This window comes from Neopsephotus bourkii, unplaced genomic scaffold (genome assembly GCF_033783945.1).
Source record: "Neopsephotus bourkii isolate Nb327-2 ecotype Australia unplaced genomic scaffold, CSIRO-AGI_Nbou_v1 NB_659, whole genome shotgun sequence".
In the NCBI taxonomy this organism is placed as follows: Eukaryota; Metazoa; Chordata; class Aves; order Psittaciformes; family Psittacidae; genus Neopsephotus; species Neopsephotus bourkii.
Window position 1 is genome coordinate 4,028,037 of NW_026901158.1, and position 16,185 is coordinate 4,044,221.

A 16,185-nucleotide genomic window follows, 5' to 3' on the forward strand; every position below is an offset into this window, starting at 1 on the left:
AGCTGTACCAGGTATGTATACCACTCCAGCTGGCTTCAATTATACAATGCAGAGTCAGAATCTGTTTCAAGGCAAAGATGGGAGTCTGGCAGGTGAATAACCATCAGCATCTGACTAATTCAGCAGAGAAAGCAGGAGGAGATTTAAGAGACTCACTGGGGCCCCAGTTTGCAGTATAAACCTGGAACTACAGAGGCTATCTTCTGAACCTTAAGATTTGGTGGTGTGGGCTTCCTGCTGTTGTAACCAGAGGATGGAGCTGATTGAGTATGGTAGCAATTGCATGTGAGTTGTTGACTCTTTACAGAAATCTGTCATTTAAAAAGTGGATTACATGGTTGTTTTCCTACCCAAAAGCTTCGCAAAGCTACCTGCCAAGCCAAGCAAGATGCAGATTTAATACTGTGGTAGTCTAGAGAGAAATTCCACAATACACCTGTGCAAAAGTGGTTTGTGCAATCAGAGTGGAAATTAGATTACCCTTGTGGTAACACCCTGAAGCTGTACCTGAACATCCTTGCCTACCAGTAGGGAGTGATTGACTCCCATACCAAGAGCAAACTGAATCCTCTGTCCTCTTGACTGCGGGGTGAACACAAAACAAGGACTGCCAGGACAGGCAAGAAAGCCTCTGCTGCTCTCTGTGCTACTAAAGGTTGGGCTGAGCTCTTTTCTGTTGTGAGTTTCTTTCACGTCTTCTCTGTGCATCATCATTATTCAATTTTTTGCAACACTGTGCTTGTAACTGTAGGATCACAGTGTCCTCCACACAGGCCAAAACATAGGCTTCAGTTAGCTGTCTGCCACTTCATCTCTCAACTACAGTTTATTTGTCATCTAAAAAAAACAACGATGGAAGGTTGCATAAGCTTGCTCTTTAACAAATTAAGTGCTTTGTGACTGTAAATAAGGAAAGAAGTTTTTGCTTCTGACATCTTGGCTGAAAGCAAAGAGCATCAAAACAATTCTTGATGGGTGGCATGAGCCGCAGAACAGTACCTGGCACTGCTTGTTGCAGAAGCACATATAAAAGCTCTTTCCAATAAACTAATCCTTTTTTTTTCTCTCTTTGACTCAGAGCTGAAAGTGTTGGCATCTGCAACCAACATCTGGAATTTGGTCCAGAACAGCTGATTCACTACCTGTTCTGCAAAACCATAAGATGCGATGTCTTGAGATAATCATCCCTGGTAGTTTGATCAGGAAGAATTTTTGATCAAGCAAACAGTACAGCAAATAACCACGACAACTTTCAGAAGAGATTACAAGCAAAGATAGAAAACCTTGATTAAAAGCCATTTAAAATATATCAACAGCTTGATAGCCTGTCAAAGGTGGAAGAACCCTTTCCTAATCACACAAGGGCCTGCTTTCTTGATGGGAGTTTTCTCTCTGGCATACAAAATGTTAGGCAAAACCTGCTAATCTGGCCTGTCAAAAGAACATGCAGCAGCACTCTGCCCCTGGCCCCAAACCTCTCATCTGCTGTTAGCATGAAGGTTGGGTCCATGAGACTGCCCACCCCAAAACCACCTAAAACCAAAACCTGAACAAAAAAAAACCCCAAACCAAATGGGGACAGGCATGATACATACTTATGATCTATTTGGGGCATCAGCTGAACACACTGTATAAACTTGAAGGCTTTTAAGGCTTCTTTATATTTACTTTCTGATTTTTAGAAATACTGTAAATCCTGCATAAATTGGAAGGGGACTGTAAGATTCCCCATGGACCAACCTTGTGTTAGACAAGTCCGATGACAATAAAACTTGAAGTATAGTGGTAGGGTCACAATGTCTTAGCCTTGTGTCTCCAGTGGTTAAAATGCCAAGTGAGGAAAAATACCCATCTCGCTGGTAACTCTTCAGAGTCTAACTGTGAACCAAGAACTCTTTTTTGAGACATTTCTATGGCTTTTTGAGCCTTATCTATTAGCATTAGATAAGGGTAATTATAGAAGTCTAATGTCGTGAGCATCTTGTATTGGCTGCTGCTAACACGTAGGTTGCACATAGACTTCCACCACCAAGAGACACAATTCAAGTATCAATTAGAGCCTTGCCCTGAGATTGCTGAGGAAGAAATGTCACAGCTCTCAAAAGTGTATGTTTAGGCATGTCCTCAGCCAGCTGAACCCACAATAAGTTTCTATTCACAGGAGATGCTTCTTAGCAAAGGAGAATCAGCTTTTAGAAGAGAAAGACACAGACCCTACCACTGTTATGGGTTCTTCTGCAGCAGCTGCAATAATGTAATTGTTTCCTTCCTGAATTTCAGCTGAAAATAGGTCTTTCCCCGTTCAAAACTTCCTTGCCTTAGAGCTTATCATTCTCATATACTGCTTAATTTGCTAAAGTATTCTGATAATAACTACAAAAGACAAGGAGATAATTGTGTTGTATTAAATATAAGCTTTCCCTTTCTTCATGTTTGCATTAAAGTTCTTGTTAGGGTTTCTATTAATGTAGGAAGTATATGGACTTAAAACCTGTGAATGTGCACCATTAAACCTGAAAACACATGCACAGACCCAATGTTCGGATATAATACCTGATAAAACGGGTACGGGTTCCAGCTCGAGGAATTCAGCCCGTGTGGAACAGCTCTCTTCCTTTCTGTGTTTCTAGATGCCCCATCCCTGGCAGTGTTGAAGGCCAGCTTGGATGGGGCTTGGAGCAAGCTGCTCTAGTGGAAGGGGTCCCTGATGGTGGCAGCGGGTGGCACTGGGTGAGCTTTAAGTTTCCTTCAACACAAACCAGCCTGTGATTCTTGCTCAAGGTAACTCTGTTGCTCCAGCTTGGGTGACACGTTAAGGAGAGGCAGGATGAGACATCTGCAGCCTACGAATGACCCCTACCCGCCGTGTGCTGACCGCTGCACCTCAGCCTTGCTCTGCCGGTGCCTCTCGGCCCCACGGCAGGGCAGGTTTCTGGGTTACAGCTTTGGGGAGGCAAGCGCCGGGTCCCTCACGGCCCGTTACAAACGTTTCGGTGCCACATTTCTCCCTACGGCTGCGGTTCGGCGAGGAGTGGGATCCAGCTGAGGTCTTTGTGATGAACTGAAAACCCCAGCGGTTCTCGCCTGCTTTCTTTCCAAACGATGAAGCGGAACAAGCGCCAGCTCGGGTCCGTTCAGTCCTGCGGTAAACGCGCGCGCTCGGCCTGGGGCGCCACCTGCTGGAGCAGGCGGGAAGCGGAACCATCGGCGGGGTGCGGAGGTGAGGGGGGTCCTGGGGCGGCAGAGGGCATGGCCGAGCCTCCCGGCTCCCTCCCGGCATCCAGGGCCCGAGGAGGACCCGGAGCTGGCGATAAGAACGCCATTGATGCTGTTCCCTGGCGCTGCAGGCGCAGGGCCACAACTGGTTTGAAGACCAAGGAACGCCAAGTACTCGTGTGTGCAGCTAAAACCGGAGCCGTGATTCCCAGATGGACCCATGGAGTCTGAACAGGACACGTATGGGAAGTGGAGAGAGTCACTGCGTATGCAAGGTGGCAAAATGAGTTTGTGAAGAAGATTCCATCGTGTTTTCTTTCTAATTGGACTGAATGAGAAACTTGTGAAGCCAAACTTAGCTGCTTACTGAGAGGCAACACAGGTCTGCTGCTGCAATCTCAGCAACTGCAAGAGGATGCCATACCACCTAGTGCCACAAGACCAAACAGCTCCAGCTTTTCCTTAGAGCAAGAGTCACAAATGCAGTCGTTTACTTTATCAAAAATGCCTGTTATTCAGTTACTCCTCTTCCTAGCTTAAGAGATTGTCCAAAACTGTGTTAACTTCTTGTTTAGAGGCTTGGTTCCTGATAGAAATAGAACAACTACCTGCAGAGTTATGAATTCCCTTAATATCTAAGCACAATAACACTGTTATGAAGGCCATGAGGTTGTGTGGGGAGCTCAAAGTTGCTGATCTATTTTCATCCCATAAATCACGCTTGTGGAATCTCAACTTTGGAAAGTTCATGTTTGTGCTCATCGCCCAGCTCATGGTCTGACCATAGAACAGCCCTTGTCCCATAGCGGATCAGTGTCTGTCCTTAACACATGAAGGACGCAAGGCAGAAGCAGTGGAACGAGGCACTGCTCAGTGGTGGGCCCCTCTGGTAGAGCTGGAAGCCCTGCCATGGAGAGCATCAGTGGAGCGGAGGAACAGGAGAACTCCTCAGGGAAATTATACGGTGACAATGTTATTCTTATTGACTGCTTGTATTAGAAACCACATCAACTCCCAAACCAACCCATGGAAAGTAAATCATCTTCCCAGCAATTACACATTATCACCGTCCCTGAGGAGCAAATGCATCTCTTCAGTGTACTGTGTGTGACGGTGGTGACTTTCCTGCTCCTGCTGTTTACCTGGGCTCGATTTTACATTAAATTTGCTTTCTGAAGTAAATGCAGCTACAAGTGACCTGTAGAAACTGACCACTGTCATTAAGGCCTCTTCAAGCAGGATTACGTCCAGTAGATACTGGCTAGCATGAGAGATTACACACGGTGCACTGCCTGGGTGTTCTTTAAACCCTAGCCTAATGCATTCTGGCTTTCCCCTCTCAGGGACCCCCACAGGGCTCCGGAGGCGGGCGGAAAGCGGGGCACCGCGGCCGCTGCACCGAGGGGAGCCCCGCAGCACCGCGGCCTCCCCGGCCTCCGAGCGACGCTCATGCGCCTGGCCAGCAGGGGGCGCCGCCCGGGGGGGGAAGGCCGGAAGCTAAAGGTCTGACCCAAGCCGTCACGTGTGCAGTACGCGGAAGCGCTGCACAGGAAGAGGAGGGGGTACTTCCGGCGTCGGCCGGGCTGTGCGCTTAGGCAGTGCGGCCGCTCGGCGCGCTGGGCCGGGTCGATCCCCGCTATGCGACAGACTCCGAGGCCCGCAGGTAAGGCGCGGCCCGCGCTGCCGCCGCACGGGACCTGAGGACCCACTCCGGGGGGAGCGGAGGGAGATAGGGCGGCGCGGTACGGCGAGTGAGGCCTTCCCCATCCCCGCCGCGCAGGGGGCTGCGAGCCGCGTTCCGCCCGGGTGCCTCTCCCCCGCGGGCTGAGGAGCCGCGGGGCGCGGGTGGGAGCGGGTGCTGGGCCCTGTCGTCAGCAGTGGGGGTGCAAGGGCTTGGCTGGGCCTGCAGCCTCCGGGACAGGGCCTCAGCGCCGCGGCTGTAGCGTGCGGGAACTGCCGGGGCAGGTAAACAAGTTGATTGTCCGGTAGCTGTACATATGGGGAGGTGAAGTAACTGACTATAGGCGCTTCTGAGAGGAGTTTTGCTCTTGAGTGAGTAGTATCTGCCTTGTATGTGTCACTCAGTGTTGCAGCATGGAGGCTATGGGGTTTTAATTACTTAAAATAAAAGGACTTTGTTCTTTATGAGTTGGGATAAAGGAGATGCAGGCAGAGCAGGAGGAAGTAAAAGTGAAGTTTTCTTGATGTGTGATTTTATTAACAAGAATTACTTTATTTACATTTTGATTGGTTTTGTTTACAAGAAAATTTATATATATTTATATGTATATATATAAAATCTATATAATATATAAAAAAATGTATATATAAAAGTTTGTTTCCATGTGGAATTGTTTGTGTGGTGGCCTCTTGAGTGCTGGCTGAAAGCTGCCAGTTTAGATTAGCAGTAACTAGATAAGGTCTGTAGGCATGTTTCTTTAAATTTCCATTGAATGTGTCCTGAAGGTTTATCTTTTGCAGGCAAGTGTTGAAAAATAGACTTAAATCTGGGAACGTTCTGAAACATAAAGAGCTGCATCTGCATGAGAAAGTATGTTTGATAGGAATAAAATAGGTATTTTGTAATGCTTATGAGGTATAAGGCAATTGCTAAAAATGCTTAAGTAACATTGTCAAGTTGGTGTACGCAGAGTGGTAATAACAATTGAAGTGGCTGGCATGGTGTTCTGTTGCTTTCTGGAGAAACACCAGTAGCTGATGCAGTCTCCTGAAGTGGGTTGGTTCTGTGGGTACACAGCAGGGCTGATGCTTCCAAGAATAAAAGTGAAGAGTGCTGAAGACAGTAAGTTTAAAGGTGGTGTTCTACTGTTATGTAGGTAATGACTTAAAGGTCAGATGACCTGCAAGCTTTTCAAAGCTTCCTTTTCCAAAGATGTATTTTTAAAACCTATTTCTAGTATTAAATACTTAAAGCAAGTTGTAAGGGCTGAAGGGGAGGACTGTCTGAAGGGGGAGTAATAGTTTGTGATGTAAAGGGCTTTCCTTTCATAACACTGTTAGTCAAAACACTTAAGAATAGTGATGTGCTAAACCTGCAAGTTTTAAGCTGTTTCCTCAGTTGATGCGTGTTGGTTTGTGTCTCAGCAGAATGTAACTGTTTCCCTGTGATTTAGGTGGGTTGGTATTTGTAGGAAAACTGCCTTGTGCCACCAGGTGTTTAAAAACCCCCACTAAAATGATGACTGATCCTCATGCCAAATCTGAGGTAGTTGGTAAACACCTCTTAAGTTAAGCAGTTGTCTCAGCCAGTAAAACAATAATGATTTGTGAAAATATAAAGTGTGACTTTACTGTAAGTTATGAAGTTCAACTACAAAATGTTTAGTCCTTCTATTTCCTCTCATTACCCAGCATTGGAAATGAGTGTAGGAAGAAGGGAAATGATCAAAAAAGGTACTTTTTTTCGTTGGACTGTTGCTGTGATTATTTATGGTTACAAATGGCTTTCATAAATGACAGGTTATTCTTCCCAGTCTGTTTTCTTCAGACATTCATAAAAGTCAGTTTGATACTATGCATTTAGTGAAAAATGAAAAGGAATCTTAAAAGCAGAATGTTCGTGATTCTGCAGTAGATACAGGTTTTATGAGGAGCTTGGGTCTGTGTTTACTGAAGTCTCAATGGCTTTCTGACTCCCATGCTCTTTGCTATGGAAAGCCTGATCACCTTTCTTTAAGGTAACAGTGACTAGTCTGTGCTCCATATGCTTGGCATCCTTCTCTAGCTCTGAACCTTTGGAGATGGGCACTGAGGTTTTTCGGGAGTAGGAGAGAGCTGTCAAGAATATGATTTGGAGAACAGATGAGAATGGTAAGGAAGGGATTATGCAGCCATGAGCTGTTGATTAAACATTGAGTGAGCTACATAATCCCTCCTGTGCTGTCTGCGTCTTGGCAACAAGCTCTGCTGCTCCTTCTGCACTCAGCACTCACATGTTTGTGCCGACGTGCCAGCGTTTTAACACGAAAGTGCACCAAAAGAACAGTTTTCTATTGCTGGTTACATAACCATGTGCAAAGCCCTGCGGTTGTTGTGCAGGCTCTCTATAGCAGGGATTCATAATCTTATCTTCTTGATTCTGTATTTCCCTAGAAGCACTTTCATTTTAGAGTCCTCAACTGTTTGTAATGCAAATTCTGGTTTTACACCATATTAACAACATGCTTTACATTCTGTATGTATACACTGTCTGCTAATTTACTACATATTATCTCAGGTGTGTCTGTTAAAACTTTGGCACATTCTCACTGATGAGAAACAGATGAATGTCAGAGAAATCTGCTTGCTATTCCATGGCTCTTCTAGAATTCCATTGTATTCCATTTATAGATTATCAGGTTGAAAAATTGCACAAGTTGAATTTATTCAGGCAGTTAGTGTTGGTCGTTCATCGCTGCATTTAAATTTGCCATCATTTCTAATGGTAACAACATGTAAATTTATCTCAAATTTAAAATTTAAAGTAGACATTTTAAATAATTACTGCTTAAGAGACTGTTACCTTTGTAGTAAGACATCTGGATCATGTGGGAATAAAGACATTAAAAACTAAGCTATTAGCTGAGCTTCTAGTATGTAATTGTTGCACTGTTACAAATACAAGGTGCCTGCAGATAAAATTCTGTACAGTAGAGATATCCTTTTCCTGATTAACATTTTAGATTCATAAGGTTTTTCTTAAGGTAAGGAATGCTACAATAACATGTGAAAAAGATTGGAATTACACGATTGTAGTCCTGCAGCTGTGCGAGATGTTGCTATCACACCTTTCAGTTAGTAAAATGACAAGAAATTGTCACTAGGAGAGTCATAAGCCTCATTCTCACTTGGGTTCTCTCTGTGCTGCCTTTGCCATTGTATGAATCAATATCTTGGCTTTTGAAAACTTCATTTAAAGTGGAGTATTTCATAAGAGTACCACCAGTCTTTATTTGGGATCGGTGAGATGATTTTGTTAGCAGAATCTCTCATTTGCTGTTATAAACTCTGGGACAACCTGGAGTTAGAACTTTACTGCCAGAATTTCATTAAATAACTGTTTTTGTTATCTTAAACTCATGCTTGAAGTGCTTAATCTATCTCAACTGGGTACCGTGCTTATTGTACGTCCTCTTCATGAGTCCTCTTGGATAGAAGAAACACAACAAAATATGCTGTGGCCTAGGTACAACTTTGAGAAATGACAGAAATGTGGTGGGGTAGGAAAATAGAAGTGCAGTAGTGACACAGGTTCCCGAAAATGCTGGGTTGATTCCATGTGAGTCTGCTTGAGTGTTATTTGTTAAAGAAAACAGAAAGTGTAGAAGGAAATGGGAAGGTCAGTACTTTACTATCAGAATTTCTGATCTTGTTTTTCCTTTTCCTTGCAGCACAGCACTAAATTTGTAATGAAATGGAGTCTGGGTCAAGCTCTTTTCGAGTGGAATTTCCAGACTTTTCTAGCACCATTTTGCAGAAGCTAAACCAGCAGCGCCAGCAAGGACAACTATGTGATGTGTCCATTGTAGTTCAGGGCCATCTCTTCAGAGCCCATAAAGCTGTTCTTGCAGCCAGTTCACCTTACTTCTGTGATCAGGTTCTCCTGAAAAACAGCAGAAGGATAGTCCTGCCTGATGTGATGAATCCCAGGGTATTTGAAAACATTCTTCTGTCTACCTATACAGGTCGTCTGGTAATGCCTGCTCCTGAAATTGTTAGTTATTTGACAGCAGCAAGTTTCCTTCAGATGTGGCATGTGGTGGATAAATGCACTGAAGTGCTAGAGGGGAACCCAACAGTTCTGTGTCAGAAGATGAATCATGGCAGTGACCATCAGTCCCCGAGCAGTAGTAGTTACAACGGCCTGGTTGAAACCTTTGAACTTGGCTCTGGAGGACAGCCGGAATTCCATAAAGGGCAGGAGCTAAGAGATGGCGAAAACGAAGAAGAGAGCTCTAAAGATGAACTATCATGTCAACTGACGGAACATGAGTACCTTCCCAGTAATTCTTCAACAGAACATGATAGACTGAGCACTGGAATGACAAGTCAGGATGGTGAAGAAGGAACTAGCGATAGTGCAGAGTATCAGTATACCAGGCCTATGTATAGCAAACCCAGCATCATGTCTCATAAGCGATGGATCCATGTGAAACCAGAAAGATTTGAACAAGACTGTGAAGGTGTTGATAATCCTTACGATGAACACCAGGTGTCTGAATCCATGAATGCCATTCAGGCAGATCATTCAATCCAGTCTTCAGGTGTTGAAGACTTTCATATAGGTGACAAAAAAATGGAAACAGAATTTGATGAGCAGGCAGATGAAAGTAATTATGATGAGCAAGTTGACTTCTATGGCTCTTCTATGGAAGAATTTTCTGGTGAAAGGGCAGATGGAAATATAAATGCTCACAGACAGGATCTTATGATGGCAGCAGGTTACAGTGAAGGCGTTGAAATGGCTACAGGAATTAAAGAAGAAACGTCCCTCACTGGATTCTCACATGCTGATAAGCTGTATCCCTGTCAGTGCGGAAAAAGCTTTACACACAAAAGTCAAAGAGATCGGCACATGAGTATGCACCTCGGCCTCCGACCTTATGGCTGTGGTGTGTGTGGTAAGAAGTTCAAAATGAAACACCATCTCGTAGGCCATATGAAAATTCATACAGGCATAAAACCGTACGAGTGTAACATCTGTGGGAAAAGATTTATGTGGCGGGACAGTTTCCATCGGCATGTGACCTCCTGTACCAAGTCATACCAAGCTTCTAAAGCTGAGCAGAGTACTACTGAGATGAACTAAGGCATCAGTGCTTACGTTTGTTTATTAAAGTAAGCAAATTGATTATGCAAATCATGTCTGGTACTTGCTATTGTAAATTCTCAATCTACTCCCCGCCCTCCAAGTTGTAATGATTATGCTGGTATAAACAGACCAAATTCTTATTTTACTTTCTAGAGTATTACTCCAGGTGTTCAAAGTGCAAACGGTTAATCTGAAAGGTACTTGTAAAGTGAGGTCTGTAAGGTCTCTGTGACGTTTATTGTAATCACAGCAGTATTTAGAAGCCCTGTTGATTTTCCTGAGTCTTCTAAATTCAAAGCTCAGAACTGACCCAAATCCTGCAAATGCTTAGATGAAGCAAGAATTAAAGTAGCCCTACTTAATAAGGAAGAGAACTAGGATGACAAAACCAGGGTGCATATCACAGAACCACGGAATGGTTTGGATTGGAAGGGACCTTAAAGCTCACCCAGTTTCAACCCCTGCCATGGACAGGGACACCTTCCACTAGAGCAGGTTGCTCCAAGCCCCTGCATCCAACCTGGCCTTGAATACTGCCAGGGATGGGGCAGCCACAGCTTCTCTGGGCACCCTGTGCCAGCGCCTCAGCACCCTCATGATGATCTGATTCACATTTTAATGACAAAAAGTTAGAATTCCACCTCAATCTGGAGACTGCCAACATATTTAATGTGCATCATTAGATAGTTTATATTGTTAAATAGCCTTTGCTGTATTGCTTAATGAAAGGCTGTGTTAAATATGGTTTGGCTTTCCTTTATCTGTCTTCCGTTTTATTATCCATCTTCAGTAAAACAAATGTTGTCTAATTTTGTGCTGATTTCTATTTGGTGTCTGTAACGCATTTAAATATAGTTGAGCACTATATAAACATCAGTCTGCATTAAGCATAATTTGTCTCTACTCCTCTAGGGCCTAATGCCATATGACTCTTGGCTTGACTTGATTTTGATTGCTACACCGTGAGAACTTCTAGAAGGGTGTGTAATAAATGTTCTGTCAGGGAAAAAAAAAAGTAATATTTGGAACTTACCCAAAATAATCAAACATTCAAACTGTAGTTTTCTGGTCAGATTTTTTGTGGTTTACTACAGTAGCAAGTACCAAACTCTGTGGATTCCCAGATTGACTTTTTATTGGTACAGAAACTTCTTTGAGAATTTCTATCTAGTTTTAGAAACCTGCTTTAGGAAAATTATTTAGTCATTGATAGGTATTTATACTTTTAATTCTTTTACTCTTTGAATAAGAAGAACTATAATACAGATTCTTGGTACTGAACTACTGTGACTGTACATGTGATCACAAGCAGCCAGAGTTGATTACTTCTGCAGATGAAGTTGCTTGTGGAAAAAAAAAAAGTAGGAATTATGGTCTTTAGATCTATTATTGGTACTGAGAACACGGTACCGTGCTTGTGTCCGAAGTCTGGGGGTTTGCTGGGGAAGTGGTGCTCCTGCTTCGTTAGGGTGAGGATCTATGTGCTGGGCTCTCATTCCTGGTGATAGATGGAGGAGCATTTGTAGTTCCGAGAGATGCTGCCAGCTCTGCAGGTAGAGTGAATACATCAATTTTAAAGGTGGCAACAGGATTTTGGGGTTGAAAGCTTAATGCAGTCCTGTGCAAAAGCAATTAACCCTTTTTGTAGTTTACTGAAACATGAAAAGGAAAGAGCCGTCAGAGCATACACAGACTATGACACAAAGAGTTAATGTCCAGGTACAGTGCTGGTAACATGAGGGGGGAAAGTTACCCAGCACCAAAGGCCTAGGCCTGTGTGGCCCAAATTTATATATTGGATACGTGGTATGCAGGATAACATACTTAACAGATACATACATAACAGATGACCCTGTATGGTGAAGTAAAACCACGCAAAGATAGTTACTATTTAGATGCTTTTTTTAAACTCCCAGTTACAAATTGTCTTAAGATGCAACCAAACTGTATCTTGAATGTGAACGTCTGGTACAAGCTGGGGTTTTACTACTCAGTGGGCTGTAATGTCTGTAGCTTCTTTTCTGACATTCTACTTACAAACTTTAATTTTCTTGAGAGGCTCTTAATCTTCTAATGCTTCAGATATTTTTCATATGGAATTTTGTTAAAGCAGATATTCCCAAATAGGATGAACCCGTTGCTGGCAATGGGCAGAAATGGTCAGCACCACAGAGTTCCTATTCTTAGCACTTAACTGAACTCTACAGTATACCATGGTGGCCATATATAACCCTTGTAATCAAGGTAACTAAACAGGGATTTGCTCACTAACACTGTAACCTGCTTAATGTATAGAAGCACTTTGTATTTAAAAGGAAAAGCAAAAAAAAAAAGGAAAAAACATAAAACTATGTTTTCTAAACTTAGAAATATATTCCCTTTATGGTTTGTTTCCACACTGCTAATACTGTCTTTTTTAATATTGAAAAAAATAATTATAATGCTTGCCTGTTTACATGAGTGTAGAAGAAAGAGGGTTCTTGCACTCAGTGGCCCTATTTTTCCATCTTCAAGGCCTTACTACATACAGGGTGTCATTTCTGCAGGTACCATCATCACACTCGAGGGAAGGTATTCTCATACGCATTTCAGGAGTAATCTTGTGTATTACATTAGTTCTCAACCCCTTTCAAATTGTCACTTCAGTGTTGCATACAAAGGTTAAGGGTGCCTCTTCCCATTTAACCATCAAAAAGGCTGGTCAGAGACATCAGGCCTAAAAAACACGGTCATGCAAAACACCTCATTCTATTAAACCTAGACTATCCTACAGAGCTGCCAGCAAAACTGTTTGTTTTATCAGCTTGGAATGACTTTTACATGGGACATTTCAAAGTTAAGGGTTGCTCCTATTTGCAGTTAGACTACTTTGAAATAAAGCTTTAAAATAAAATGTACTGCGAGAGACACTTTAAAGGTTTTATAACAGGTCCAGTAGATCATATTATAGAACCATGTCCTCTTTTACTGACTTAGCATGAATAGTAACTTTATAACATTTCTTATTACTATTTTACCCCATTTTATGACACTGTCCTAAAAGTCCAACAAATGTTGCTCCACTGATCCTGTAGCACTTGGCTTTTTGATGTTAATTGACATGAAACCAGTTGATTGCAGGAAAATACTGATAGGATTATCATGAGGTTGAGAGGATGGATGGTGTAAGGAAAGTGTGAGATAACATGTCTAAAATCCTTACTTTTGCTCATCACAGGCAAAACAATTGACTTGTGTTGGTTTTCATGAATTTACTATATTGCCTTTTGACAAACCTCTGATCACTGATTCAGGTATTGGGGGGGGGAAGATAACAAGAAATTACTTAAGCACTTAAGGAAACCTCTGTCCTTCCCTTTCCTCAGTCTCAGCTTAAGGCTCACACCTCTCCTTGCTTTTGTAGTCTCCTATTATTTCCCTTGCTTTCATTGAGAGCTGCATTCAGCCCGTGCCAGCTCGTGTAGTGAGGTGACAGATCACTCAGGAGATTGGGCTCATTGGCACATTGGCTTGTCTTGCCACTCTTCATCTCAGTGGGTGTCCTCTGCTGCTCTGGGCTGGTTGTTGTCACTGATCGTCGTGGCACCACATAGTTCCATCAGGGATGTGTCTGTTCCAGCTTGGCTCTCCTGGAGGCTTCAGATGTGCACCTGCTTTGGCATGGCTTAGCTACAGGCCAAAGTCCCTTCAGAAGTGAATATCCCAGGCTTGGAGTGTGTCCTGCTGTGTGTGTCTATACATGTCCTCAGTGTCTTCTCCACGTGTTTCCCAAGGGCAGCTCTTCAGTTTGTCCACCTTTACACATGTGTTTCCCTGGGAGTATCTTCTCCTTATGTGTCTCCTTGCACCTCTTGCTAGCAGCTGCCACTCTTCCTTAATCATGATTGAGCAGAGGCACTGTGCTCATCTCTGGCTGAAGTTCTGGCATGCAGTGGATTGTTTGCATGCACTTCAGTGCAGGCTAGGACCTGTTGTGAGCAGCACAGGGCAGTTTGTAACCTCTTGCTGTATGTCAGGGAGTGTCCAGACAATGCCCTTAGTCATGTTGTTTTAGGTAGTCCTGCGAGGAGCAGGGAGTTGGACTCTGATCTTTATGGGTCCCTTCCAACTGGAGATACTCTGTCAGCCTTGCAGCCCCCTGCTACTGAAACCCTGCAGTTTATGGCAAATACAGTTGTGCAGAGTAAACCAAGACCTGCAGATGCAGCTTCTGTCAAGCTCTTGATCTTTGCTAACGGAGTGGTCTTGTTCAACACACAAGAAATTACTCCTTGTTTGTAGGGAGGAAGGAAGCAATCCCTATAAATAGATACTAGGAATGCATATGTATATGGTGAATTTAATTAATTTTCCCTTAAGCTTCATCATCTTTAATGATACAGCTTAGTAACATCTGTGCATTTTTATATTGCTTACTGTTGACTGCAGCGAGGTGAATGTCTTCTGGAAAACAGTCATTGTACACGCAGGAGGGTTTCAGAATTCCCTGCTACCATGAAGCCATTCATTGTCCTGTCAGTGGTAAGAAAATGATACTACAGCTAAGTTCCTTTGCATTCCAATTTGTAACTAAGATGTTAATTACCATGGAATCTGTGTAGCTGATCGCAAAAAACTCTGTAAGAGTATGAAAAATACAACTGTTAACAGCATTAAGATCTCTGCTTAGGTGCGTATCTGACTTTTAAGGGAGGAGGTTCCTATTTCACACACCACTGTCAGGGGTTTTTGCTGTTCTGGGTTTTAAACACGGCCTTGCTTTATGGATGAGCAGGTAGACTCTGGAAGGTACTGTCAGGACAAGTTTTGGTCTTAGCTTTTGTTCATCCTGGAGTTGAGAAACTTTGTCCTGTATCAGAAGCGAGATGATCAAAGGCTGATATATTGGGTTTCTTGATACAAAAAGAATGCTTGCTACCCCTGTATTATTGAGCCTGAAAGAATGGAGGCACCTCATGTCTTGTAATCTCATGGTGTTGGTACCAGGAAGGAGACCTATCTCTGAGTTACGAGATCCTACAGCACTGAGTGTTTTGCTTTAATGGAATCAGAACCTTTCTCAAAACAACATAGGAAAGTTGGGTTTTTTTTGTCTAAATGCTTCATTGGCTTGCTAGGCTTCTTTAGCTGTAAACTGCCGGTGCCCATGGGGAAGATGCTGGAAAACAAAATGATGATATATTTTAATGTGATTAAATTGTAAGTTCTGATTTTTGCTTGAAGCCTGTGTCAATTGCTGCTCCTTTGTTTTATTATTCATGGGATTCCATATTTCTTCCAGAAATGTAACTGTTTATGCAAGTCAAGTGAATCTTCCTTAATGAGCTATAAGTTTTTATTCTAAACAAGTCATTTATAATAGTAAATTTGCATATCTTGATATTTTGTGAGATGTTATGCCTGTATTGCAGAGGTTGGATAGTTTTGTCTATAAATATTGCTGTCCTAATTGTACAGCATGGTTTTAATTTAATGTTACTGTTCAATATTTTCTTCTTATAGAAGAGTCCCATGCCCCTTTTTTTGTATAACATGTTTTAATAAATGTTACCTGTCAACTTTGTAAATGTTTTCTTAAGCTTGAATGAAAGGAATGCATGTCTAGTACTAGTATTTAATATTTCACTTTTGCCAAAACGATAAGTGCTCAAACAAAAGTACAAATCCAGAAGTTGTTGATATATAACTTTATTAAATATATAAAGAAAAAGTGTGTCTAGTAACGTGTCTTCTTGAAACACTGAGAACATGCCAGCCTGGCCGAAGACAACACTAGAACCTGATTCTCCTAACACAGCAGATGGATGATTGAGCACATTTCTTTGGTGCTGAGCTAGTTGCCATTCCTGTGCCTGTTGTGCCCCCGGGTCAGGGTGCTGCCCTAGGCTTCTCCTTTATCTGGTAACCATTCAACACCTCTTCTATCTGTTCTACAGCGAGAGGATGACACCCCTCGGAGATGATGTCCGAGACCGGACCATGTGGGTGCTCTGGCGATATCCACTGGCACCAGGCTCCTGACTCATACCATGAGCTGTGTGGTGCAGCAGTGAATCCACCAGCACGTGCAGGATGCCAGTCAATGAGTGAGGGGTAAGGGTGGAGGGACACAGGCGAACTCTTAACTCCTCCCTTGCACTGCTCGGTGCAGGCAGGAG

At 43.0% G+C, this 16,185-nt stretch overlaps 1 protein-coding gene across 4 annotated transcripts; it reads left to right on the plus strand.

Annotated features, from left to right (window-relative positions):
* Positions 1-4,781: 4,781 nt before the first annotated feature.
* On the plus strand, positions 4,782-15,737 carry ZBTB43 (zinc finger and BTB domain containing 43). Of its 4 annotated transcripts, XR_009725308.1 has the most exons (3): positions 8,607-10,053; positions 10,940-11,011; positions 11,281-15,737. XR_009725308.1 is itself a non-coding variant. In XM_061352649.1 (2 exons), the coding sequence occupies exon 2, from the start codon at positions 8,630-8,632 to the stop codon at positions 10,022-10,024; it is 1,395 nt and encodes a 464-aa protein (XP_061208633.1). In that variant the 5' UTR covers positions 4,782-4,879; positions 8,607-8,629; the 3' UTR covers positions 10,025-15,737. The 4 variants fall into 4 exon arrangements, 2 of the variants coding, with proteins under 2 accessions (XP_061208633.1, XP_061208634.1); XM_061352649.1 differs by adding an exon at positions 4,782-4,879 and having other exon boundaries at positions 8,607-15,737; XR_009725307.1 differs by having other exon boundaries at positions 8,607-11,011.
* The last annotated feature ends 448 nt before the right edge of the window (positions 15,738-16,185 follow it).